This window comes from Ixodes scapularis, unplaced genomic scaffold (assembly GCF_016920785.2).
Source record: "Ixodes scapularis isolate PalLabHiFi unplaced genomic scaffold, ASM1692078v2 ptg000582l_1__unscaffolded, whole genome shotgun sequence".
In the NCBI taxonomy this organism is placed as follows: Eukaryota; Metazoa; Arthropoda; class Arachnida; order Ixodida; family Ixodidae; genus Ixodes; species Ixodes scapularis.
The window spans coordinates 216186-243705 of record NW_024610003.1 but is presented as its reverse complement, the minus strand read 5'-3'; the positions used below and the strand labels follow the sequence as shown (position 1 = coordinate 243705).

At 45.9% G+C, this 27520-nt stretch overlaps 2 protein-coding genes across 2 annotated transcripts; one reads left to right on the top strand and one right to left on the bottom strand.

Annotated features, from left to right (window-relative positions):
* Positions 1–2347: 2347 nt before the first annotated feature.
* Positions 2348–5737, bottom strand: LOC121834112. Its single transcript, XM_042287857.1, has 4 exons — positions 4708–5737; positions 3399–3618; positions 2524–2867; positions 2348–2425 (listed from the first exon to the last, which is right to left on the bottom strand). The coding sequence occupies exons 1-4, from the start codon at positions 5686–5688 to the stop codon at positions 2348–2350; spliced, it is 1623 nt and encodes a 540-aa protein (XP_042143791.1). The 5' UTR covers positions 5689–5737.
* A 6218-nt stretch (positions 5738–11955) lies between these two features.
* Positions 11956–13149, top strand: LOC115315019. Its single transcript, XM_040213303.2, has one exon. It carries the CDS (start codon positions 11975–11977, stop codon positions 13130–13132), a length of 1158 nt encoding a protein of 385 aa, XP_040069237.1. The 5' UTR covers positions 11956–11974; the 3' UTR covers positions 13133–13149.
* The last annotated feature ends 14371 nt before the right edge of the window (positions 13150–27520 follow it).

Sequence of the window (27520 nt, the reverse complement as noted above, 5' to 3'; positions counted from 1 at the left end):
TTTGTGGAGTCCCTCTTGCGGCGCAGACCTGTATTTGTCCTCACCGTCTCTGGGAAAGACCACCCTAACAAAAGAATGGACGTGAAACTGAGGCAAAGGGCGTAGTTTTGCTTCGAGGTAGAAACAGCGCCTGCGTTCAGATGTTGGCCGTCAAGTGAAAACGGACTTAGCTTGAGGGTTCAAACTGAACAGGTAGCAAGCTAGAAGGTTACTCATGCTTCAGTCGAGCTCATCTTGCACCAGAAAAAGCACAAGGGGGGAAAATAAAGAGTGTGGGGCCAGTTGTACTCTAGGGGCATGTATACAAAAAGCTCTGCAGGAACAAACCTTTTCCCGAGGTGGACAGCAGGGGCCTGAAGACATAAATAAAAAAGAAGTGACACATTTAACGAGTCTTCACTGCGCCAGAAAAACAAGAATCAGCTCATTTCTTTTTGAGACCTCAGTCTTTATTAGGCCAAGAATACAATTTTTCAGACGAGCTGTCTCAATGTAAAAACACACTTCCTTATTAGTACCCTTTTGACACACAAACAGTCCTACCTGGTGCGAGACCCTTCCCCAACAATTTGATAGTTGTACGTACCTATAATGGTTTTCTAATTACGAGCGAGCGGCAGCTCTTTGAAGTCTTGCTCGCGCTCTGGTGAGCCTTCAAACGACCAGCCGCTCCGCCGAGCGCGCGCCGCACGAGATGAATGAATTAAAATAATCTCGCGCGCATAGCGAACGTTCCTTTTACCCGAGGGAGCGCTTCAGAAGAAAAAAGCAAATTGTGGTAGCAAATGATGAAGCGGTGAGCAATATCGAACCTGAAAATGACTGCTTTCGTGCGGGAAGTCGCATCAGTGCTCGTACAGTAACCTATCGACTCGATCAGAGGCAAACTACAGTCGTCGGGTCTTCTACGAAACGCCTGCTCACGTTTGACACCAACATCGCGTCTCGGAAACGAAAATTCAGCCTCGGAGGTCCGAACACAGGTTCGGAAATTAGAATTGGCCGCCATGACCATGCCCACGGTAAAAGCGTCGTAGCTTCGCGAAAGCTTTTATTTCACACGTTCAAAGTGGTGTCCATAGAGTCTAGAAAGAACAAGGAACACATCGGTGCTAGCGGCGATGAGATACGACCAGTATTAATGAAGGAAGTGTCTATTCTGCCGGCAGCCGGCAGAATAACCGGAGGGGGAAAAAGTGCCGGCAGTAGTCGCCTATTGGGTCTCGTATAAAACGGATTGTAAACACGCCTATTCCGAGCTGTGGATTAGCTCAGTGGGTAAGATGTGCGCTTCGTACACAGCAGGATCTTAGTTCAATCCCCCGAGAAAATTTGTTTTTTTTTTTTCTTCGGACTTTTGTTTTTTGTTGAGGTATTAGGCGATACTTACGGCATCCCTCTTTTAGAATTAACACTACAAAAAGAACGCGCAAAAAAAAAAAAAACAGAAAAAACACCAGAAATCAGCCGAGTTCTCCGAGCGGTTTTACGATAAAACAACTTTTGCGTTTGCTATCTCGAAGAAATTTGACACACAAACAGTCCTACCTGGTGCGAGACCCTTCCCCAACAATTTGATAGTTGTACGTACCTATAATGGTTTTCTAATTACGAGCGAGCGGCAGCTCTTTGAAGTCTTGCTCGCGCTCTGGTGAGCCTTCAAAGGACCAGCCGCTCCGGCGAAGGCGCGCGCCGCACGAGATGAATGAATTAAAATAATCGCGCGCGCATAGCGAACGTTCCTTTTACCCGAGGGAGCGCTTCAGAACAAAAAAGCAAATTGTGGTAGCAAATGATGAAGCCTTGAGCAATATCGAACACGAAAATGACTGCTTTCGTGCGGGAAGTCGCATCAGTGCTCCTACAGTAAACTATCGACTCGATCCGAGGCAAACTACAGTCGTCGGGTCTTCTACGGAACGCGTGCTCACGTTTGACACCAACATCGCGGCTCGGAAACGAAAATTCAGCCTCGGAGTGTATCGTTCTATTACGAGCGCCTACGGATGATGGACCGCACGCCAGGATGAGATAGGAACGACTGCCTCGTCGTCGTCTTTTATTCCCGCGCCGCGAGGCTATGCTCGTGGTACATCCTCTTTTCTCTGCATTTAAAAAAAAAAAGTGCAAAATTAAGATGACACAAAGACGCTAGTCAAAAATAAAAAAAAAACAGGGACAAGAGAGAGAAAAAAAGAGAAGAAAGAAAAAAAAAAAAAACTACGGCATTTGCTGGAACGACTCATCATAACTTAGTCTCCGTGGAGGCTGTCTGCTTCTGCCCGCTCGGCGTGATGAGGGCCCCTGCTGCGTCTGAGGTTGCGGTGCTTCCTGGTCCTCTGTCTCTTCATCTGTACCGTCTGGTCCAGGCGACTGCGGTCCCCCATCGTCTTCCGATTCCGAGTCGTCGTTTTCTTCTGTTGTCCTTGAATCATAATCTTCGTCAACTTTCAGGAGATGTTGCCTGTTGCGACGGAACGTCCTGCCATCTTCCGTGACGACGCTGTACGACCTAGGAGCGACGTAGGACTCGACAGTTGCTTTCGTAGCCCATTTTCCATCGTTTAGGATACGGACGGTGTCTCCTGGCTGCAGCGGCTCTAGATGTCGTCCTTTTTTGAGGTTCTGGGTGTGCTTTTGAACAGGCGGTGCTGGATCCGAAGAGAAGTCTGGAAGCAGGCTTCGAATACCACGACCCATCAAAAGCTCCGATGGAGAGCGACCGCCTTCCAGCGGAGCCGTACGGTAGCTAAGCAAGCCGAGCCAGAAGTCCTCTTTTGTTGATTGTGCTTTTCGGAGTAGCCGCTTCACCACCTGGACGCCTTTCTCCGCGAGGCCATTGGAGCGGGGATACCCAGGGCTTGACACTGTATGAATAAAATCATACCGCGTTGAGAAGTCTTTGAATTCTTTTGCAGAAAACTGTGGCCCTCCGTCTGTGCAAACTTCTAATGGTATTCCATGACGTGCAAATATTTCTGACAGTTTGGAGATCACACCATTAGCAGTTGTGTCACGAAGCTCCTCCACTTCGGGATAATTTGAGTACGCGTCATACACCACTAGGTAATGTTTACGACCAAGTTCGAACAAGTCAGCCCCAACCCGACCCCAAGGATGACCAGGCACCTCACGTGTATGCAGAGGCTCATCCTGGTGTCTGTAGGTGAAAATTTGGCATGTCTCGCATTTTCTGACTAATGCAGTAATATCCGCATTCATACCTGGCCAGTAGACTAAGTTCCTTGCTCTTGATTTACATTTGTTGAGGCCTAGGTGACCCTGGTGTATTCTTGTAAGTATTTCTTTGCGCATTGCTGCTGGTATTACAACTTTGTTTCCTTTCAACAAGACTCCATTGATGACCGAAAGCTCTGTCATAACGGACTTCAGCTCACCCCGAACTGGAGTTCCAGCTTCTAAACTGGCAATTGCCTCCTGCAGGACGGGATCGCCTGCTGTGGCTGCCTGCAGGCTGCCCAGGGTCCGGCTGCCTACCAGTGTTGAAAACACTGCATTTGCATGTATTTCGACGTCGGTCGTGTCGTCTTCTGCTTGGGAACCACCGGAGATTCGGGAGAGTGTGTCCGCGATCACCAGCTTCTTTCCAGGGACAAACTGTAAATCAAATTCGAACTTAAGCAAACGAAGAAATAGTCGTTGCAACCTTGGTGGCAGGTCGCCTAAGTTTTTCTTTTTAAGAGCGATCAAGGGTTGATGGTCAGATTCAACGAATATTTTTCTTCCGAGTATGAATTCGGTAAATCTTTCGCACCCAAATACAATTCCCAGAGCCTCCTTTTCGATCTGAGCATATCTACGCTCTGTGTCTGTGAGTACTCGTGATGAGTACGCCACCACTTTCCAATCTTTTCCATCATGCTGGAACAAGGCAGCACCGAGAGCAAATGCAGAGGCATCTGTTGAGACTTTGGTGGGTCGAGAGGGATCAAAAATTGCCAGGACCGGTGCCTCAGTGAGCAATTTTCGCAGTTGTTGCCACTCAGTTTCATGAACCTTCTGCCATTCAAAAATAGTGTCTTGTCGAATAAGTTGACGCAACGACTCTGTCTGCGTTGACAGGTTTGGCAAGTACTTTCCAAAGTAGTTAACAGCTCCTAGCAACTGCTGAACCTCTTTCTTACTCGTTGGAGTTGGTAGGGCTGCAACACATTTCACAAGTTCTGGATTTGGCTCAATGCCAGCTGCGCTTATTTTATCTCCTAAGTAGGTGATTTCTGTGACCCCGAAGATGCACTTCTCCAAGTTAAGAGTTAACCCTTCTGTTTGTAGAGCATGAAGCACAGCACGCAATCGTTGGTCATGTTCTTCCCGTGTTTCGCCCCAAATCAGGACATCATCAATATACACCCGCACACCTGGAAGTCCATCCAAAAGGTAACTCATAGTGCGCTGAAACACCTCGGGGGCTGAAGCGATTCCAAAGGGTAGTCTGAGAAACCTGTAGCGACCAAAAGGAGTGCTGAAGGTGCATATTCGAGATGTACTGTCATCCAACGGTATTTGATGGAAACCGCTGTTGGCGTCGAGCCGGCTAAAGTATGCGGCATGTGCCAAGTCTGCTTCAATTTCCTCTCTCCGAGGCAGCTGAAAATGCTCTCGCTTGAGTGCTTTGTTTACGTGACGGGGATCCATGCATAATCTTAAGTTGTTGTTTTTCTTTCGTACTATAACCAAGGGGCTCACCCAGTCGGACGGTTCTGGTGCCTTCGCGATGACACCTGCTGTCTCCATTCGGTCGAGCTCTGCCTTCAGAGGCGCACGTAGCGCGTGCGCCACCCGGCGTGCTGGCTGGATCACCGGTGTGGAGTTGTCGCGAAGAACCATCTTGTAGGCTCTCTTTGTGCAACCGAGACCACGAAAGAGACCGGGGAACTCGCGCTCTACTTGTTGGCGCTGCTGGTTCTCGTGCTCCACAGTGTTGACCCGGTTGACGAGGCCAAAGTGCTCGCATGCTTTCAGGCCCATGATGGCTTGCCTGCCCTTCTTTACTATAAAGAAATCGATGAAACCTTGTTTTCTGCCGACAGATACCGACAGGCGGACTTTTCCCAGATGTTGTATGATGCCACCTCCGTAGCTATGCAGAGTTGCAGTCGTGTGTTGAGGCCGCTGCTTTTGTTTGATCTTCATAAACAATGTTCGAGGGAGCAGATTGGCCTGTGCACCGGTGTCCACTTTAAGCTCTACCTGCTTCCCTTCTATCGTAGTATTCACGGTCCAGTCACGGTTGCCGACCGAATGCACGCTGCTGGTTGACAAAATCTCAAGCACATCAAAATCGCTGCTTGCCTCACTGGTTTCTTCAACGTCATGTACGCCAGACTGCTTAGTCTTGCAACATACTGCAAAATGATTTTTCTTCCTGCATTTTGAGCATGTCTTTCTGTAGGCTGGACATTGCCTTGGCGCGTGAGCTTGGTTGCAGAAGCGACATCTCGACTTGTCTTTCTGCTGCTGCTTGACTGTCTTAACGATTTCCACCTTGGCCGCTGCTTCACTTGACCCTTTAACTGCCGCGTCATTCCATGTTTTGTTGTGGACATTGGCTGTTTCTTCGGCCTTGCAGCATTCAACTGCTATTTCTAAAGTCAAATCCTTTTTCCGCAGGAGTTTCTCTCGAATCTTCTTGCTTGACGTTCCATACACGATCTGGTCTCGTAGCATGGAGTCCTTTAGGTCGCCAAATCCACAGGTCGCTGCTTTCAGCTGAATATCGCGGTAGAAATGTTCGAAAGCTTCTCCTTCCTCTTGTCTCCTCGTTCGGAACACATAGCGTTCGAACGTCTCATTGCATCTCGGAAGGCAGTAGGCTTCGAACCTCCGTACCAGGACATCGTAATCTTGGGCTTCTTCAGCTGACAAACCAAACGTGTTAAATACCTCAATGGCTTCTTGCCCAGCGACGTGCAGAAAGATAGCGGCTTTTTGTTGCTGGTTGCGACCTTCCTTGGGCTCTGTAGCCAGAAGGAAGAGTTCCATCCGCTGCTTGAATTTTTTCCAATTCTCTGCAGCGTGCTCTCCCAGCCGCAGCGGTTCTGGTGGCGGAAGATCAGTCATGGTGCGTGGAGACTGAAGATCACTTCTGACACCATGTATCGTTCTATTACGAGCGCCTACGGATGATGGACCGCACGCCAGGATGAGATAGGAACGACTGCCTCGTCGTCGTCTTTTATTCCCGCACCGCGAGGCTATGCTCGTGGTACAGGAGGTCCGAACACAGGCTCGGAAAGTACAATTGGCCGCCATGACCATGCCCACGGTAAAAGCGTCGTAGCATCGCGAAACCTTTTATTACACACGTTCAAAGTGGTGTCCGTAGAGTCTAGAAAGACCAAGGAACACATCGGTGCTAGCGGTGACGAGATACGACCAGTATTAATGAAGCGAGATCGAAGAAAGGATCGGTGCCTAAAGTGAGGAAAGCGAATGGCTGGCTTCGATGTGAAAACTTTCAAACGCCGTTTATTTCGCGAAACTCGCATCACACAAGAAAAGAAATCGGTCTCTGTCCAGTCCAGGGGCGGCTGGGAACAAGTGTCCCCCATTTGATATCGTAAATTCAAGGTCGTAATATAGATTTCAGAAATTCAATATTTTCAATGGTAAAACAAAAGGCACCAGGTGGCGGGATTTACCGACCGGTCGGAATTGCTCAGCCGCACTCATGGATCCATTCATTCGAAACGGGTCATCTATCTATTCATTCATAAAAAATGTAATTCCTGGCCGTGTTTTAAAATTAACGAAATCATACTGCGAGGTAAAGCTTCTGTACACCTGGCGTTTTGAAACCTGCCTGCGTCCAGCGTTCTTTCATTTCTGCTGTCACGTGACACGATCCGCCCGAGTAACTCGGGTTTATTAGGGTGAGATTTGAAACACAGCCCTGGTTTAATAAAACCAAACTTAGAATTACGGGAATCGTCTTATTTTTGAAAACGATGTCGTCGAGACCCGTGTTCCACAACAAGTTTAAATTATTTAGGTCAAGTATTTAGAAATTTACCGCCCATTCGTGGTTCTGGTTTGGTTTTTGCAAAAAAAGCAAATGGCTGCCGCGTGTTTTGCTCGCAACCGGAGGTGATTCAATCGCACGAAGCTCGGAAAGTAGGCTAGCTAGGACATTTATTTTAACCAGGGAGTAAGATTATGTTCCGAGGAACATTCGAGGCGCGTCTCATTGATGTAGGTATTCTAAAAAGAAAGTTATCAACAGAAGTTTACGTGTAAGTAAGGCTTCACTGTACGATGTTTTGACTTCACATATGCTCGTATAAAGAAAACTACGATAGCTAGAGGGTTCTAATTCGCAGCGAATGATCGCGCTCTGAATTTAGACGCACTGTTAAAATTTCATCGCTCCAGCTAGTTTAGAACTCGTTATATTCGCGAAAACAGGTTTTGGGACTCTGCTCGGAAATTAACAAGCCCGACCAAGTTCAATCGTTCGCCTGTGGATATTCAAGACCGCTGGAGTGCATTCATCGATTGTGGTCGTGAAAACAACATCATAGGAACATGTGTGTGCAGTGAAACCGTGTCAGCTCATCTCAATCGAGACTCATCGATCAACGGGGAGGGTGTCCCGAGCACAAGTGGATGGATATACTTCAAAGAGCTGCCGCTCGCTCGGAATTAGAAAACCATTAAGCTATCCAATTGTCGGGAAAGGGTGTCGCACCAGGTAGGAGTGTTTGTGTGTCAAATTTCTTCGAGATAGCAAACGCAAAAGTTGTTTTATCGACCTAATAAAACCGCTCGGAGAACTCGGCTCATTTCTGGTGTTTTTTCTGTTTTTTTTTGTTGTTTTTTTTTTAGTGAAAAAAGATGACTCTTCAGATTACCATTTCTTTTAGGTAATTGAGAAGTTGCATTAAAGAAACGGCCTGCACAGTAAATACAAATGGTTCTATTGCGATTATTTCATAATTGAACCAGAAAAGCACATTAATGTTGGCCTAATAAGAGAGTCGGCTGTTTTTTATGTACTGCTCATGTCTAGGAAACGAAGAGTGCTAGAGCGACGATTCATTTTTGATACGAGTGCTTGCTTTCCTCCTGTAATGAACGAGCCCAGGTTGGTTAACACAGCTGGTGTCAAAGTTTATGTACGAACGCAAAAGCTGAAGGTAGTCCTGATTTTTCGAGCCTTTGAACAGTGGCGTGGGGTTTTGTAGTGTCTGAGAATAAAGAGGCACTGCAGACAAGAAGACTGTGTCCTCGGTGTTGCTTGCCCACCCCCGTAAGATGTGGAGACACACTTCATTGAAAACCTACGTGATTTACTAAGACGGGGGTTTCTGCAGAACCCCGTAGGGGGCTGTGCAGAGAATACAGGTCGACATCAAGCCTTCAGAATTCACAGGTACCATTCGACAAGAATGCTGTAGCTGGACTTGAAACAAGCCGACGTGGGGAAAGTACGGAAGCCGAGAAAACAAATGTGTCGGCCAAGCCGTAGCAAGGACGTCCCAGCACGACTGCGGACAGCGTTATCCTGGCTGTGCAAAGTGGACGTCCCTCGGAGACAAAAGGCAGACTTTTGGTATTCCGCAGTAACCATGCCTGCGTTCAAATTTTGGCCGTCAAGGGAAAAGGGACGTAGCTTGAGGGTTCCAACTGAACAGGTAGCAAGCTTGAAGGTTACTCGTGCTTCAGTTTAGCTCATCTTGCGCCAGAAAGTGCACAAGGGGACGAAATAGAAAGTGTCGGGCCAGTTGTACTGTAGGGGCATGTTTGTTTGTTTGTTTGTTTATTGGAACTTTTGACAATACAGGATTGTCATGGTGCTGAGGCAAAAGGTGACAGTAAGTCACCTGACCAGGCCCCTAGCACCAGACTACACTTGCAGCAGATGCAGCAGATGCAGCAGGCAGACTAGTGGTAGAGTGCTATAGTTAACCATAAACAAAAACAAAAAATACGCAGTAACTAGATCACTACACTACATACGCTCTTGCAATGAAAAATAAATAATTCGCAACATGCAACAAAAATATATGAACTACATTACTACAATTACATCTGTACACATAATTTAGAAGACCACAGTATTATGCGGAAAGTAAAAAATATTGTTTTTGATTTTTTTCTGAAAGTCAAGAGGTTTGAATTATGATTGATTATATCGATCAAGCCAGGGTGGAGGTTGAGAAGATTGGGAATCTGCCAAGATAGTAATTGCGTACCGTAATTTGTTCTGGTTCTGATTTTTATAAAGTTTGTATTTCTAAAATTGTAGTGTGTATCAGTATTCGTATATGTAGAAAGGAATAATTCACGGTCAGTTTTAACTTGGGAGAATATAACCTCAGACAATCGTTGATTATACAGTGCCTCAATATTCAGGATACGATGTTTCTCAAAGTATTGGAATGTATGATCGCGGCTTGATAGGTTTTCAATAAATCGTATACTTTTTTCTGCATTAAGTACAAACTAGTCATATTACATTTAGATGTAACCCCCCAGACAAGTAAACAATAGTGCAGTCGAGAATGAACAGTAGTGAAATAGAGCTGACGTTTTAGCCACATTGGTAATAAGGCACGAAATCTATTCAGCATGCCAATAGACTGTGCGATGTCACGCTTCACAAAATTCACATGACATGTCCAGCGAAGGTTTTCATGAAAATGTATGCCTAAGAATTTGTATTCGGTAACCCTTTCTAGTGACCGTGACTGGAATACTATTTCGGTAGTAAGGTTAACTGGTCTGTTAATTGAGGAAAAAACAATATATTTTGTTTTGTTAACATTTAGAAGCAGCTGATTCGCATCAAGCCACTTCGATAAGTTTTTGAGCCATGCGTTTGTGACAGGAATAAGAGATGATAGGTCCCTGGATGAAAAAAAAACACTCGTGTCATCGGCGTAAAGTACTATGTCTGGCGTATGGGGGATAGCAACAATGTCATTGATATAAAGAAGGAATAGTATAGGTCCTAATATTGATCCTTGCGGAACACCAAATTTTATATGTTCAGTGTCCGATTCTATACTATTAGCTACCACAAACTGGCTACGATTTGTCAGATAACTGCGCAATAGTTTAAGTGAAATGCCTCTAATTCCGTAGTGTGGCAGTTTATCAAAGAGAATATTATGCTTGATAGAGTCAAAAGCTTTATTGAAATCTACGAAGATGCCTATAGTGTAGGATTGATTTTCTATATTGCTGATAAGTTTTCCTCGAATGTTAAGTAAAGCTGACTCAGTGGATTTACCTCTCTGAAATCCATATTGGTTTGCAGAAATTAGTCGGTATTTATGAAGATGATTAATTATTCTAGATGTCTACAAAAAGCTCTGTAGGGTTGTGTGGAGGCCCTCTTGCAGCACAGATGTGTATTTGTCCTCACCGTCTCTGGAAAAGACGACCATAACACAGAATGAACGTCCCTCGGAGACAAAAGGCAGACTTTTGGTATCCCGCAGTAACCATGCCTGCGTTCAAATTTTGGCCGTCAAGGGAAAAGGGACGTAGCTTGAGGGTTCAAACTGCTCAGATAGCAACCTAGAAGGTTACGCATGCTTCAGTCGAGCTCATCCTGCACCAGAAAAAGCACAAGGGGGGAATATAGGAGTGTGGGAGCGGTTGTACTGTGGCGGCATGTCTAGAAAAAGCTCAAAAGTGATTTGTGGAGTCCCTCTTGCGGCGCAGACCTGTATTTGTCCTCACCGTCTCTGGGAAAGACCACCCTAACAAAAGAATGGACGTGAAACTGAGGCAAAGGGCGTAGTTTTGCTTCGAGGTAGAAACAGCGCCTGCGTTCAGATGTTGGCCGTCAAGTGAAAACGGACTTAGCTTGAGGGTTCAAACTGAACAGGTAGCAAGCTAGAAGGTTACTCATGCTTCAGTCGAGCTCATCTTGCACCAGAAAAAGCACAAGGGGGGAAAATAAAGAGTGTGGGGCCAGTTGTACTCTAGGGGCATGTATACAAAAAGCTCTGCAGGAACAAACCTTTTCCCGAGGTGGACAGCAGGGGCCTGAAGACATAAATAAAAAAGAAGTGACACATTTAACGAGTCTTCACTGCGCCAGAAAAACAAGAATCAGCTCATTTCTTTTTGAGACCTCAGTCTTTATTAGGCCAAGAATACAATTTTTCAGACGAGCTGTCTCAATGTAAAAACACACTTCCTTATTAGTACCCTTTTGACACACAAACAGTACTACCTGGTGCGAGACCCTTCCCCAACAATTTGATAGTTGTACGTACCTATAATGGTTTTCTAATTACGAGCGAGCGGCAGCTCTTTGAAGTCTTGCTCGCGCTCTGGTGAGCCTTCAAACGACCAGCCGCTCCGTCGAGCGCGCGCCGCACGAGATGAATGAATTAAAATAATCTCGCGCGCATAGCGAACGTTCCTTTTACCCGAGGGAGCGCTTCAGAAGAAAAAAGCAAATTGTGGTAGCAAATGATGAAGCGGTGAGCAATATCGAACCTGAAAATGACTGCTTTCGTGCGGGAAGTCGCATCAGTGCTCGTACAGTAACCTATCGACTCGATCAGAGGCAAACTACAGTCGTCGGGTCTTCTACGAAACGCCTGCTCACGTTTGACACCAACATCGCGTCTCGGAAACGAAAATTCAGCCTCGGAGGTCCGAACACAGGTTCGGAAATTAGAATTGGCCGCCATGACCATGCCCACGGTAAAAGCGTCGTAGCTTCGCGAAAGCTTTTATTTCACACGTTCAAAGTGGTGTCCATAGAGTCTAGAAAGAACAAGGAACACATCGGTGCTAGCGGCGATGAGATACGACCAGTATTAATGAAGGAAGTGTCTATTCTGCCGGCAGCCGGCAGAATAACCGGAGGGGGAAAAAGTGCCGGCAGTAGTCGCCTATTGGGTCTCGTATAAAACGGATTGTAAACACGCCTATTCCGAGCTGTGGATTAGCTGGAGCGCGCGCGCCGAACGTGCAAGACGTTCGAAACATGAGCTCCGTGGAAGCGTCTGCAACGGCCCTTGCTGGCCGCGGTTCTAATCACTCCGGTGAATCGACGAACGATGACTATAAAATTGTTTTACCACAGATGCCTACAGGAATTACGAGTGAAACATCGGTGCTTCTGCATTGCGATTTGAAAGGGCGCCCCTACCGTATCCAGGATTTTCGACAAGAGATGGCCAGGTGCGGCGTACTCGGCGACATCGCAGCACTTGGTGCGTACCAAATGAATCATGTTTGGATGGCTACCCTTCGAACGGCAGAAGCAAAGAGACGACTCGTGGACGCCAAGGAACTGCAGGTGAAGGGTCTTCGGTGCCTCGTCGTGGATCCCAGCATCACGGAGGTACGGCTTCGTCTCCACTGGATCCCGTATGATGTGCCGGACGACGTTGTGCGTAAGGAATTGGAGCCGTATGGCAAGGTCCTGGAAGTGAGCCGGGAGAAGTGGAATGTTGAAGGCTTCCAAGGGATCGAATCAACGACAAGGTGTGCGCGGATGACACTGAACGAAGGCGGCACGGCCGATACCATGCCACACCAGCTTCGGATCCAAGGTGGTAACGTACTTGTTGTGATCCCTGGTCGGGCGCCCTTGTGCTTACGCTGTAAGCGCACAGGTCATATTCGACGAGAATGCAGGGCGCCGAAGTGCTCGGAGTGTTTTCGCTTCGGGCATTATGGCACCGAATGTGTCAGGTCGTACGCCAGGGTGGCCAGCGGGGCCGGGACGGCCGAGGCCGAGACCAATGACCACGCCATGGATGCCGAGGAAGCGGAGCGTACTACCCAGGGCTTGGCGCCAGAAGTTTCAACCCCTGCCAAAGAACGCAAGAGTGAAGGAAGCAGCTCCTTGGGGGCAGCGAGAGAGAACGGAGGTCAACCGGAAGGCGCACCTCCCAGCGGTGCCGACGTGAAACCCTCTGATGCCGGAGCAGACAAGGAATCGAACGACGCAAGCACCAACGGACCTTCAGATATGGACGACACCAGCGAGTCAACTAAACGAGCCTTCGATGACGATACGGCAGCAGGAAACGGAGCACGCCAACTACACCCCTGGATGGAACGCACGAAGAAGGGGCGTTACCAGCCCGCGCCCAACGATCCTAAAGAGGAACGTCGGCGCAGGGAAAGCAAGTAAGGCGTTCTTTGCCTGGTTTCCTGGTGTTTAAGATTGCTGCATCAAGACAACTTGGACCCTGACTGCTTAGGTTTTTAGTGTCTGCACCGAAGCACAGCACATGATTTGTGAGTCCCAATCAGCCATTACAGTTGCAACGCTGAATGTTCGTGGTTTATGCACTAGAAAAAAGCAGTACCAAATACAGCGATTATTGTCGAAAGAGCAACCCGATTTCTTGGCGTTGCAAGAAACTAAATTGGCTGAGGCGGAACAGGTAGAGGAAGCAGTCAGACCTTTCATGCCTAACTACGAAATCTGTGTGACGCATGCAGTTGGTCATTCGGCAGGGTGTTTCCTACTTCTGAAAAAGTCGGTACCGTTGTCGCAGTTATGCGTTACAACGGACACTGAAGGACGTTTCATTATGTGTGATTTTGTGCTAACGTCAAATCAATTCAGGCTTATTTGCATTTACGCCCCAAATGTGACCACTGACCGCGTTTTATTTTTTGGCGGTTTACGTCGGTATCTTGATTGCGATAGAGCTCTAGTCCTTGTGGGTGACTTTAATTGTGTTGTACGACAGTTGGATAGATCGCCAATAAGACGGAACGCTGATAAGAGTGAACTACTTTTGGGCGAAATGTTGGAGGATTACGACCTGATTGATGTGGGCACTGTAAAAAACGCGAAGAAGGAAATGCGCTTTACCCATTTTCAAGCGTCGTCCAGTGCGCGTTTGGACAGGGTGTATGTTTCTGCCCCTCTAGCAGAACATTTAGGAAAGTACCGTGTCACTCCAGTCTTTTTCTCAGACCACAGTCTGGTTATCGCGACGATAGGCGACAGAGCACCTGAAAAGAAAAAGTTTAATTGGAACTTATGGAAACTAAACATAAAGCTTCTGAAAGACAACGTCTTTCTAAAAAATGTAGAACAGTTTTTGAAAGATGCTTTTAAAGAGCCGGGAGTGGACGTTTTGGAGAAATGGGAACTGGCAAAACAAGAAATTAAGGCAATCGCCATTGAGAGGTCATCAATTCTTTCGTACAACGCCCGGTGTGAGGAACGCAGTTTAAACAAGAACTTGATAGAGCTATGTAAAGCAGAGTGCGAAAGACCCGGTAATGGGGTAAAAGACGTCGAGTATGTCAGAGAAAAATTAGATCAGCTCCACCGCGAGCGCTATCGTGGTGCAGTAGTGCGCGCCCGTGCAGAAAAATACACAATGGGCGAGCAGCCCACTAAGCGTGCCTTGGCAGACGAGAAGCGTTACGCACTTCGGAACGAAATAGCCGAAATTGAATTCAAGCAAATGATTACTACGGATCCCGAGAAAATAGCACAGGCCTTCCTCGAGCATTACGCACAGCTTTTTGCTAACAAAACGCAAGGGTGTCATACGGACATTTATGCCCAGCTTTTAGAAAAACTGCCAAGGCTATCGAATGATGAACGCGAAGAGCTTGAGCAAGAAATTACGATCCAAGAAGTGGAGCGCGCAATCGACGACCTGCCGAACTCTAAGACGCCGGGACCGGATGGATTGGGCGCAGAATTTTACAAGAACTTTAAGAGCCTAATAGCTAGTGTTTTTTTGAACGTCATACATACTGCCTATGAAAGAGAATGTTTGCCCTTTTCGTTTTCTCGTGCCTACACTGTCCTGATACCGAAATCTGATGACCCCGTGAAACTGTGCAGCGTCACCGGTTATCGCCCAATAACGCTATGCAATACCGATTACAAGATCTTCGCGAAAATTCTGGCGCGTCGTCTTCAAGGTGTCGCATGTGAGATAATAAGCGAGCATCAAACGTGTGGGATACAGGGGAGGACTATCTTGACAAATGTGCATGTGGCTCGTAGCGTCCTGGAGGCCTGCAGTGACAGCACCACGCAGGTTGCAGTGCTACAGATAGATCTAGATAAGGCATTCGACCGTGTTAGCCATGATGTACTCTTTGATGTTTTGAGTCATGTCAATGTTGGTGACGCCATCCTAAAAGGTGTAAAGATGGCCTATAAGGACTGTACAACAAGGCTTATAGTGAACAAAGAGCTCAGTTCTGTTATTAACGTACGAGAGTCGGTACGACAAGGTTGCCCTATGTCTCCCCTTTTGTTTGATTTGTATTTAGAGCTTTTCTGTTTAAGCGTAAAAAATAGTCAACGCGTCCGAGGTTTCCAATTTTATAATGCAGAAGTAAAAATAATGAGTTACGCCGATGACATTGCTGTTTTTTGTAGGGACAAAGAAAGCGTTACCGAAGTCATAACTTTGGCTAAAAGGTTCTGCCACGCTACTGGTGCTGTTATAAACTGGGAAAAGTGCCGTGGTTTCTGGCATGGTGCTTGGGCCACTACACCCTCAGAATTTGAGGGTGTATGCTGGGACACAGTGCCGTGCAGGTACCTCGGGGTGCCATTGCAAAGTTTCCGGAATAGCCAAACGTACTGGTCGGGTGTCGCTACCGACCTGGACAGGCGTGCTTCTCGTTGGAAGCAACGCGAGCTGTCCATTTTTGCCCGAGCGACTGTTTGTAACGTTTTTCTGATTGCGAAGCTCTGGTATGTTCTTCAGGTCATCCATTGTGCGCGAACCAATGTTCAAAAATTTCATCGAATTTTCGCCACGTTTATTTGGAACTCGAAGTATGAGCCGATGAGACGAGACAATCTTTTTCATCGAGTTTGTAACGGTGGCGTGGGGCTTTCCCACCTTTTTGTCAAGCAACTTGTGTCGCGCTTCTTTTTTTTGAGAGACCAGGAACACCCGTTCATTCGCACACTGATTCAAACAAAAGTGTCACCACATTTGCCATCTTTTCTTGTTTCTTCTCATGGCGGCGAGCCAACAAGAATCACTGGTTTTTTGAAAGAAGTTGTTGACACGATGGGGTTTCTGACAGCACGTTTTTCTTTGAATTACCTTTGTGATGTCAGTAAAAAACCGCTCTATCGCGATTTAGTTGTGAGTGTTTTCCCTATGCCCTTGTATCGAGGTGTGTCCCAACATGGCCACGATGTGCTTAGACGTGTAAAAAGGATGTGTGTTCCCGCGGCTGTTAAGACTTTCTTTCATAAATTACACACGAATACCTTGCCAGTTAAGGTTTGGCTTAAAGAAAGAGGGATCTATGTGCCATGGTCGGTAAATTGCCTTCTATGTAAAAAACCTGAGACTATTGAACATGTGTTTATTTTTTGTTGGGACGCGGTATTTTTCTGGGATGTCCTCCAACGCACTCTAAGGAAAGAATTACCTGTTACCCCAACAGGGATACGTTTCCTTAGAGTGGATAATGATAATGAAGTCCCTTATGACATGATTATGTTGTTAGCTTTGTGCAGCATTTGGAGATCACGTATGGCTGTTCGACATGCTGACCTCGACGCAAAAGAAGTGCGGATATATTTCTTCAACCTTATAAAACAAGTACAGAGTGTGTATTTTAACTGTGAACCTGAGCCGGAGTGGACTAGTATTTTAAAATCACTCCTCGAAATGCGTGATTTTTAATACGCCGTGCAAAAAAGCTGTGCAGTGCTGTTAGAATGACATGAATGTTTTTGTACCTACCATGCAATAAAGAAAAAAAAAAAAAAAAAAAAAGCTGTGGATTAGCTCAGTGGGTAAGATGTGCGCTTCGTACACAGCAGGATCTTAGTTCAATCCCCCGAGAAAATTTGTTTTTTTTTTTCTTCGGACTTTTGTTTTTTGTTGAGGTATTAGGCGATACTTACGGCATCCCTCTTTTAGAATTAACACTACAAAAAGAACGCGCAAAAAAAAAAACAGAAAAAACACCAGAAATCAGCCGAGTTCTCCGAGCGGTTTTACGATAAAACAACTTTTGCGTTTGCTATCTCGAAGAAATTTGACACACAAACAGTCCTACCTGGTGCGAGACCCTTCCCCAACAATTTGATAGTTGTACGTACCTATAATGGTTTTCTAATTACGAGCGAGCGGCAGCTCTTTGAAGTCTTGCTCGCGCTCTGGTGAGCCTTTAAAGGACCAGCCGCTCCGGCGAAGGCGCGCGCCGCACGAGATGAATGAATTAAAATAATCGCGCGCGCATAGCGAACGTTCCTTTTACCCGAGGGAGCGCTTCAGAACAAAAAAGCAAATTGTGGTAGCAAATGATGAAGCCGTGAGCAATATCGAACACGAAAATGACTGCTTTCGTGCGGGAAGTCGCATCAGTGCTCCTACAGTAAACTATCGACTCGATCCGAGGCAAACTACAGTCGTCGGGTCTTCTACGGAACGCGTGCTCACGTTTGACACCAACATCGCGGCTCGGAAACGAAAATTCAGCCTCGGAGGTCCGAACACAGGCTCGGAAAGTACAATTGGCCGCCATGACCATGCCCACGGTAAAAGCGTCGTAGCATCGCGAAACCTTTTATTACACACGTTCAAAGTGGTGTCCGTAGAGTCTAGAAAGACCAAGGAACGCATCGGTGCTAGCGGTGACGAGATACGACCAGTATTAATGAAGCGAGATCGAAGAAAGGATCGGTGCCTAAAGTGAGGAAAGCGAATGGCTGGCTTCGATGTGAAAACTTTCAAACGCCGTTTATTTCGCGAAACTCGCATCACACAAGAAAAGAAATCGGTCTCTGTCCAGTCCAGGGGCGGCTGGGAACAAGTGTCCCCCATTTGATATCGTAAATTGAAGGTCGTAATATAGATTTCAGAAATTCAATATTTTCAATGGTAAAACAAAAGGCACCAGGTGGCGGGATTTACCGACCGGTCGGAATTGCTCAGCCGCACTCATGGATCCATTCATTCGAAACGGGTCATCTATCTATTCATTCATAAAAAAATTCATTCCTGGCCGTGTTTTAAAATTAACGAAATCATACTGCGAGGTAAAGCTTCTGTACACCTGGCGTTTTGAAACCTGCCTGCGTCCAGCGTTCTTTTATTTCTGCTGTCACGTGACACGATCCGCCCGAGTAACTCGGGTTTATTAGGGTGAGATTTGAAACACAGCCCTGGTTTAATAAAACCAAACTTAGAATTACGGGAATCGTCTTATTTTTGAAAACGATGTCGTCGAGACCCGTGTTCCACAACAAGTTTAAATTATTTAGGTCAAGTATTTAGAAATTTACCGCCCATTCGTGGTTCTGGTTTGGTTTTTGCAAAAAAAAGCAAATGGCTGCCGCGTGTTTTGCTCGCAACCGGAGGTGATTCAATCGCACGAAGCTCGGAAAGTAGGCTAGCTAGGACATTTATTTTAACCAGGGAGTAAGAGTATGTTCCGAGGAACATTCGAGGCGCGTCTCATTGATGTAGGTATTCTAAAAAGAAAGTTATCAACAGAAGTTTACGTGAAAGTAAGGCTTTCACTGTACGATGTTTTGATTTCACCTATGCTCGTATAAAGAAAACTACGATAGCTAGAAAGTTCTAATTCGCAGCGAATGATCGCGCTCTGAATTTAGACGCACTGTTAAAATTTCATCGCTCCAGCTAGTCTAGAACTCGTTATATTCGCGAAAACAGGTTTTGGGACTCTGCTCGGAAATTAACAAGCCCGACCAAGTTCAATCGTTCGCCTGTGGATATTCAAGACCGCTGGAGTGCATTCATCGATTGTGGTCGTGAAAACAACATCATAGGAACATGTGTGTGCAGTGAAACCGTGTCAGCTCATCTCAATCGAGACTCATCGATCAACAGGGAGGGTGTCCCGAGCACAAGTGGATGGATATACTTCAAAGAGCTGCCGCTCGCTCGGAATTAGAAAACCATTAAGCTATCCAATTGTCGGGAAAGGGTGTCGCACCAGGTAGGAGTGTTTGTGTGTCAAATTTCTTCGAGATAGCAAACGCAAAAGTTGTTTTATCGACCTAATAAAACCGCTCGGAGAACTCGGCTCATTTCTGGTGTTTTTTCTGTTTTTTTTTTGTTGTTTTTTTTTTGTGAAAAAAGATGACTCTTCAGATTACCATTTCTTTTAGGTAATTGAGAAGTTGCATTAAAGAAACGGCCTGCACAGTAAATACAAATGGTTCTATTGCGATTATTTCATAATTGAACCAGAAAAGCACATTAATGTTGGCCTAATAAGAGAGTCGGCTGTTTTTTATGTACTGCTCATGTCTAGGAAACGAAGAGTGCTAGAGCGACGATTCATTTTTGATACGAGTGCTTGCTTTCCTCCTGTAATGAACGAGCCCAGGTTGGTTAACACAGCTCGTGTCAAAGTTTATGTACGAACGCAAAAGCTGAAGGTAGTCCTGATTTTTCGAGCCTTTGAACAGTGGCGTGGGGTTTTGTAGTGTCTGAGAATAAAGAGGCACTGCAGACAAGAAGACTGTGTCCTCGGTGTTGCTTGCCCACCCCCGTAAGATGTGGAGACACACTTCATTGAAAACCTACGTGATTTACTAAGACGGGGGTTTCTGCAGAACCCCGTAGGGGGCTGTGCAGAGAATACAGGTCGACATCAAGCCTTCAGAATTCACAGGTACCATTCGACAAGAATGCTGTAGCTGGACTTGAAACAAGCCGACGTGGGGAAAGTACGGAAGCCGAGAAAACAAATGTGTCGGCCAAGCCGTAGCAAGGACGTCCCAGCACGACTGCGGACAGCGTTATCCTGGCTGTGCAAAGTGGACGTCCCTCGGAGACAAAAGGCAGACTTTTGGTATTCCGCAGTAACCATGCCTGCGTTCAAATTTTGGCCGTCAAGGGAAAAGGGACGTAGCTTGAGGGTTCCAACTGAACAGGTAGCAAGCTAGAAGGTTACTCGTGCTTCAGTTTAGCTCATCTTGCGCCAGAAAGTGCACAAGGGGACGAAATAGAAAGTGTCGGGCCAGTTGTACTGTAGGGGCATGTTTGTTTGTTTGTTTGTTTATTGGAACTTTTGACAATACAGGATTGTCATGGTGCTGAGGCAAAAGGTGACAGTAAGTCACCTGACCAGGCCCCTAGCACCAGACTACACTTGCAGCAGATGCAGCAGATGCAGCAGGCAGACTAGTGGTAGAGTGCTATAGTTAACCATAAACAAAAACAAAAAATACGCAGTAACTAGATCACTACACTACATACGCTCTTGCAATGAAAAATAAATAATTCGCAACATGCAACAAAAATATATGAACTACATTACTACAATTACATCTGTACACATAATTTAGAAGACCACAGTATTATGCGGAAAGTAAAAAAAAATGGTTTTTGAATTTTTTCTGAAAGTCAAGAGGTTTGAATTATGATCGATTATATCGATCAAGCCAGGGTGGAGGTTGAGAAGATTGGGAATCTGCCAAGATAGTAATTGCGTACCGTAATTTGTTCTGGTTCTGATTTTTATAAAGTTTGTATTTCTAAAATTGTAGTGTGTATCAGTATTCGTATATGTAGAAAGGAATAATTCACGGTCAGTTTTAACTTGGGAGAATATAACCTCAGACAATCGTTGATTATACAGTGCCTCAATATTCAGGATACGATGTTTCTCAAAGTATTGGAATGTATGATCGCGGCTTGATAGGTTTTCAATAAATCGTATACTTTTTTCTGCATTAAGTACAAACTAGTCATATTACATTTAGATGTAACCCCCCAGACAAGTAAACAATAGTGCAGTCGAGAATGAACAGTAGTGAAATAGAGCTGACGTTTTAGCCACATTGGTAATAAGGCACGAAATCTATTCAGCATGCCAATAGACTGTGCGATGTCACGCTTCACAAAATTCACATGACATGTCCAGCGAAGGTTTTCATGAAAATGTATGCCTAAGAATTTGTATTCGGTAACCCTTTCTAGTGACCGTGACTGGAATACTATTTCGGTAGTAAGGTTAACTGGTCTGTTAATTGAGGAAAAAACAATATATTTTGTTTTGTTAACATTTAGAAGCAGCTGATTCGCATCAAGCCACTTCGATAAGTTTTTGAGCCATGCGTTTGTGACAGGAATAAGAGATGATAGGTCCCTGGATGAAAAAAAAACACTCGTGTCATCGGCGTAAAGTACTATGTCTGGCGTATGGGGGATAGCAACAATGTCATTGATATAAAGAAGGAATAGTATAGGTCCTAATATTGATCCTTGCGGAACACCAAATTTTATATGTTCAGTGTCCGATTCTATACTATTAGCTACCACAAACTGGCTACGATTTGTCAGATAACTGCGCAATAGTTTAAGTGAAATGCCTCTAATTCCGTAGTGTGGCAGTTTATCAAAGAGAATATTATGCTTGATAGAGTCAAAAGCTTTATTGAAATCTACGAAGATGCCTATAGTGTAGGATTGATTTTCTATATTGCTGATAAGTTTTCCTCGAATGTTAAGTAAAGCTGACTCAGTGGATTTACCTCTCTGAAATCTATATTGGTTTGCAGAAATTAGTCGGTATTTATGAAGATGATTAATTATTCTAGATGTCTACAAAAAGCTCTGTAGGGTTGTGTGGAGGCCCTCTTGCAGCACAGATGTGTATTTGTCCTCACCGTCTCTGGAAAAGACGACCATAACACAGAATGAACGTCCCTCGGAGACAAAAGGCAGACTTTTTGTATTCCGCAGTAACCATGCCTGCGTTCAAATTTTGGCCGTCAAGGGAAAAGGGACGTAGCTTGAGGGTTCAAACTGAACAGATAGCAACCTAGAAGGTTACTCGTGCTTCACTTTAGCTCATCTTGCGCCAGGAAGTGCAGAAGGGGACAAAATAGAAAGTGTCGGGCCAGTTGTACTGTAGGGGCATGTCTACAAAAAGCTCTGTAGGGTTGTGTGGAGGCCCTCTTGCAGCACATATGTGTATTTGTCCTCACCGTCTCTGGAAAAGACGACCATAACACAGAATGAACGTCCCTCGGAGACAAAAGGCAGACTTTTGGTATCCCGCAGTAACCATGCCTGCGTTCAAATTTTGGCCGTCAAGGGAAAAGGGACGTAGCTTGAGGGTTCAAACTGCTCAGATAGCAACCTAGAAGGTTAAGCATGCTTCAGTCGAGCTCATCCTGCACCAGAAAAAGCACAAGGGGGGAATATAGGAGTGTGGGAGCGGTTGTACTGTGGCGGCATGTCTAGAAAAAGCTCAAAAGTGATTTGTGGAGTCCCTCTTGCGGCGCAGACCTGTATTTGTCCTCACCGTCTCTGGGAAAGACCACCCTAACAAAAGAATGGACGTGAAACTGAGGCAAAGGGCGTAGTTTTGCTTCGAGGTAGAAACAGCGCCTGCGTTCAGATGTTGGCCGTCAAGTGAAAACGGACTTAGCTTGAGGGTTCAAACTGAACAGGTAGCAAGCTAGAAGGTTACTCATGCTTCAGTCGAGCTCATCTTGCACCAGAAAAAGCACAAGGGGGGAAAATAAAGAGTGTGGGGCCAGTTGTACTCTAGGGGCATGTATACAAAAAGCTCTGCAGGAACAAACCTTTTCCCGAGGTGGACAGCAGGGGCCTGAAGACATAAATAAAAAAGAAGTGACACATTTAACGAGTCTTCACTGCGCCAGAAAAACAAGAATCAGCTCATTTCTTTTTGAGACCTCAGTCTTTATTAGGCCAAGAATACAATTTTTCAGACGAGCTGTCTCAATGTAAAAACACACTTCCTTATTGGTACCCTTTTGACACACAAACAGTCCTACCTGGTGCGAGACCCTTCCCCAACAATTTGATAGTTGTACGTACCTATAATGGTTTTCTAATTACGAGCGAGCGGCAGCTCTTTGAAGTCTTGCTCGCGCTCTGGTGAGCCTTCAAACGACCAGCCGCTCCGCCGAGCGCGCGCCGCACGAGATGAATGAATTAAAATAATCTCGCGCGCATAGCGAACGTTCCTTTTACCCGAGGGAGCGCTTCAGAAGAAAAAAGCAAATTGTGGTAGCAAATGATGAAGCGGTGAGCAATATCGAACCTGAAAATGACTGCTTTCGTGCGGGAAGTCGCATCAGTGCTCGTACAGTAACCTATCGACTCGATCAGAGGCAAACTACAGTCGTCGGGTCTTCTACGAAACGCCTGCTCACGTTTGACACCAACATCGCGTCTCGGAAACGAAAATTCAGCCTCGGAGGTCCGAACACAGGTTCGGAAATTAGAATTGGCCGCCATGACCATGCCCACGGTAAAAGCGTCGTAGCTTCGCGAAAGCTTTTATTTCACACGTTCAAAGTGGTGTCCATAGAGTCTAGAAAGAACAAGGAACACATCGGTGCTAGCGGCGATGAGATACGACCAGTATTAATGAAGGAAGTGTCTATTCTGCCGGCAGCCGGCAGAATAACCGGAGGGGGAAAAAGTGCCGGCAGTAGTCGCCTATTGGGTCTCGTATAAAACGGATTGTAAACACGCCTATTCAGAGCTGTGGATTAGCTGGAGGAGGAAGAAGAAGCGACCGTGAGTGGAAGCCATTAATTTACCTTCCTGCAATTTAATTCAACAACGGGGGCCCGGGGCTTCCCCGGGTGACCCTGTTTGCCTAATCTTTGCCTCGAGAGGATGGCGCACGCCACGAGTGGGGAGATGAGCTCCGGAGGGAGCAGTTCGACGGCATCTGATGGCCGGGTTTCCAAGAAGACTTTCGAATCTTCAGACTACAGAGTCATTTTACCAAGGCTACCACAAGGCATTCTCGTCCTGAACTCAATATTTATTCATGCTGACATCACCGGAAGGCCATACAAGGCCAGCGATTTCAAGGAAGCCCTATTTTCTATCGTCGACCGGAAGGACGTCGTCGGCTTAGGGCAGTATCAAATGAGCCACGTCTGGATGATCACCTTCGGAAACGCTGCTGCAAAGAACAAGCTGAAGGCACAGGAGGAGCTCGTAATCAAAGGGAAGAAATGCATCATCATTGACCCGTGCAAAGAGGAAATCAAGCTGAAGCTTCTATGGGTGCCTATCCCCATGCCGGACTCGGAGGTGAGAAAGGTCCTAGAACCCTTTGGAAAAGTCAAGGAAATGACGAGAGAAAAGTGGAGATTTTCAGGTCTCGAGGACTTAGAATCAACGACGTTAGATGTAACCCTTACTCTGAGACAGGATCTCACAGTAGACAAGATCCCACACATCTCAAACATATACGGGTCGAATGTGCTCGTTGTAATACCAGGAAGGCCACCACTCTGCCTGAGATGCAAAGCGATTGGACACATCCGCCGGCAGTGCCGCACTCCTCTGTGCCATGAGTGCTGGCGGTATGGACATACAACTGAAGAGTGCGTCGTGACGTATGCCTCCAAGCTCCAAGGAAATGCATCACCGGAGACTGACCACAGCGAGCATCTAATGGATGTGGAGGAAATGTGCAACGAGGAGCTAACACCTTCGCAAGCGACGGACGACCACGCTATCACAGAAGACAACTCTAACAGCGCTACCAAAGACGTGCTAGCGGAGCAAAAGAACAGTGTAGAACAAGACTTGGGCCATGAGGCACCACTAGCCGAACCAGAGATTTCTACAAACATAGAAAAGGACCCGCGAAAGCAACTGACGCAAGCCAAACAGCTGGCGGATGATGACAGAACAGATAGGCGACACAGCAAGAAACCCAAGGTTGACGTCACCGAGTCTGCGAAGGAGGAATCTCAGGTCGCAACATTTCCAACAACCTCCAACGACCCACAGAAGCAGCTGGCTCCTAAAGAGCAATGGCTAAAGCCAAAATTCAAAGACCGGAAACCATCTTTCCCGGCTGCCCTAAAACCCGACCCACAAAATGAATAGGAACCGCGTCACCCCCGCCCAGATAAGTCCCTTCACTATTTCCACCTTAAATGTGCGAGGGATAAATTCGAGAAAAAAACAGTACCAACTGTTTCGGTTTCTAGAGAAACATGACAGCGACATTGTAGCCCTGCAGGAAACGAAAGTGTCAGAACAGAATACCTTATTTTCGGGATGTAACCTGTGGATGAACACCTATGACGTGGTCCACTGTCCCGCAATCGACTACTCAGCAGGGTGCGCAATTCTGTTCAAGAAGCATATGAATTACAAATTGTGTAGCGTTCTCGAAGGGACTGACAGCGGGCGCCTAATGGTAGCAAACGTCCTCCTACAAAACCAGCCTTGGCGAATAATTATTGTGTACGCGTACAACGACGTTGCGCAAAGGGAAAGCCTCTTCTGTCAGGCTAGAATTTACGCCGACACTAGGTTTAACGTCATCCTATTAGGAGACTTCAACTGCGTTTTAAACAAAAAGGATAGACTTCCACGAACAAACATTGTAGATCCAAGCGCAGAAGTTTTAAAATCACTGGTACGAGACTGCGACTTGTTAGACTCATCAGCAACATCAAACCAAGCGATCTGCTTTACTCACTTCCAAGGGTCGTCTCATGCACGATTGGATAGAATCTACATCTCCGGGGCAGTCTCCAGTGCAATGAGCAGCTACAACGTGATTCCTGCCTTCTTTTCTGATCATTGTATGGTTCAGGTGACAATAGGCACGAGAACATCTCAGAGAACAAGGAACTCACAGGCCTGGTCCCTTTGGAAAATGAATGAGAGCCTACTTGAAAACGAGGAATTCAAGAAGGGAGTAGAATCAGCTCTTAAAAATATCGAGTGTACCAAACAAGGGTGGGGACAGAAATGGGAAATGTTTAAACAAGAAATAAGGAAGATGAGCATCGAACTGTCATCAATTGTGGCATACCGACAAAAAATGGAAGAAAGGCGACTTAATGAAGACATTCTCTACCTGTATCGCCTTGAATGCCAGGAACCAGGGAAATACAAAGATGACATAAAGAACCTTAGAAAACAAATTGAAGAACATGATAAACTGCACTACGGAGGAGCCGCAGTAAGAACACGTACCTTGCAAGTCATAGAGGGAGAGCAACCGACGAAGAGGTACCTTAATGCAGAGAGAGAATATGTGAAAAAGAAGCGAATTGACACACTACAAGGAGTTGGTCAAATTTCGACTGATGAAAAGGAAATTCGCGAAACATTTGAAGCCTATTACGAAAACATATTTACCTCCAAACCACTTACCACAACCATGCAAATGCAAGAATCCTTATTATCTGGGCTACCAACACTACCAAAAGAGACGACCGAAAACCTGAACAGCCCCATCGATGTAAGCGAAGTTGAATTAAATATAAAAGAGATGAAAAACGGGAAGGCCCCAGGCCCAGATGGTTTACCAGCCAGTTTTTACAAGAAATGGAGCAAGAGACTTGCACCTGTACTCTTAAATGTTTTCAAGGAATCGTACTGCAACGAATGTCTACCCGGAAGGCACACACAGTGTTAATACCTAAATCCAAGGACTTAGACAAGCTTCAGAGGGTAGAAGGTTATCGACCTATAAGTTTAGTCAATAACGACTACAAAATTTTTGCACGCGTGCTAGCAGGTCGATTGCAAAGCGTAATATCTTTGATTGTTGGTGACCACCAGACTTGCTCCATCAAGGGAAGGAATATACAAACCAACCTTCACATAGTTCGATCTATAATAGAAATTTGCCAACAAACACACGAAGCCGCGGCAATTTTACAACTCGATCTTGCAAAGGCCTTTGATAAAGTCCAACACTCCTTTCTGTTCTCTCTTCTGAGGCACATACAAGTAGGAGAAAATGTCGAACGTGGGATAAAACTTTGTTATACTGACATATCAACCAAATTAATAGTCAACGGAACTCTTACACGATCAATAGAAGTTCAGCGTTCGGTCAGACAAGGATGCCCCTTGTCACCCCTTCTTTTTGATCTCTACCTTGAACCACTCTGCAGAAGCATCCTAAACGACAACAAAGTTCAAGGCTTTCGTCTCCACAGCTGCGAAGTCAAGCTTCTGGCCTACGCCGACGACGTTGTGCTTGTGTGCTCCAACAAGCCAAGCATAGAAAATGCAATGTCGCGCGTTTCGCATTTTTGTGCCGTGTCTGGTGCGGCAGTAAACAACGACAAAAGTTGCGGCTCGTGGTGTGGGGAGTGGGGGACGACTCCACCCCTATTTGTGAACATAAAATGGTCCACCGAGAAACCACAACTGTTGGGAGTACCGCTGAAGGCAGTGGACAATCCAAAGGCAATGTGGGACAACGTTGGAAAAAATGTCAAATCAGCTGCACGCATGTGGAACCTCAGATATCTGTCAACCTTTGGTAGAGTTGCCGTTTGCAATATTTTCTTTTTGTCAAAACTAACATACCTTCTGCAGGTTATGCATTGTTCCAGAATAACAGTTAACGGGTTCAACAGGATATTTGCGACATTCATCTGGAGGTCACCGTATGAGCCAATGAGAAGAACAAACTTATTTCGGAAAATTCAAGACGGGGGGCTTGGTCTGGGTCACATCTTTGTGAGGCAACTAATTGCCAGATGGAATTTTTTTAGACACGAACAGCATCCTTTCTTGGAGATGTGCAAAAAGTTCTTTTTGGC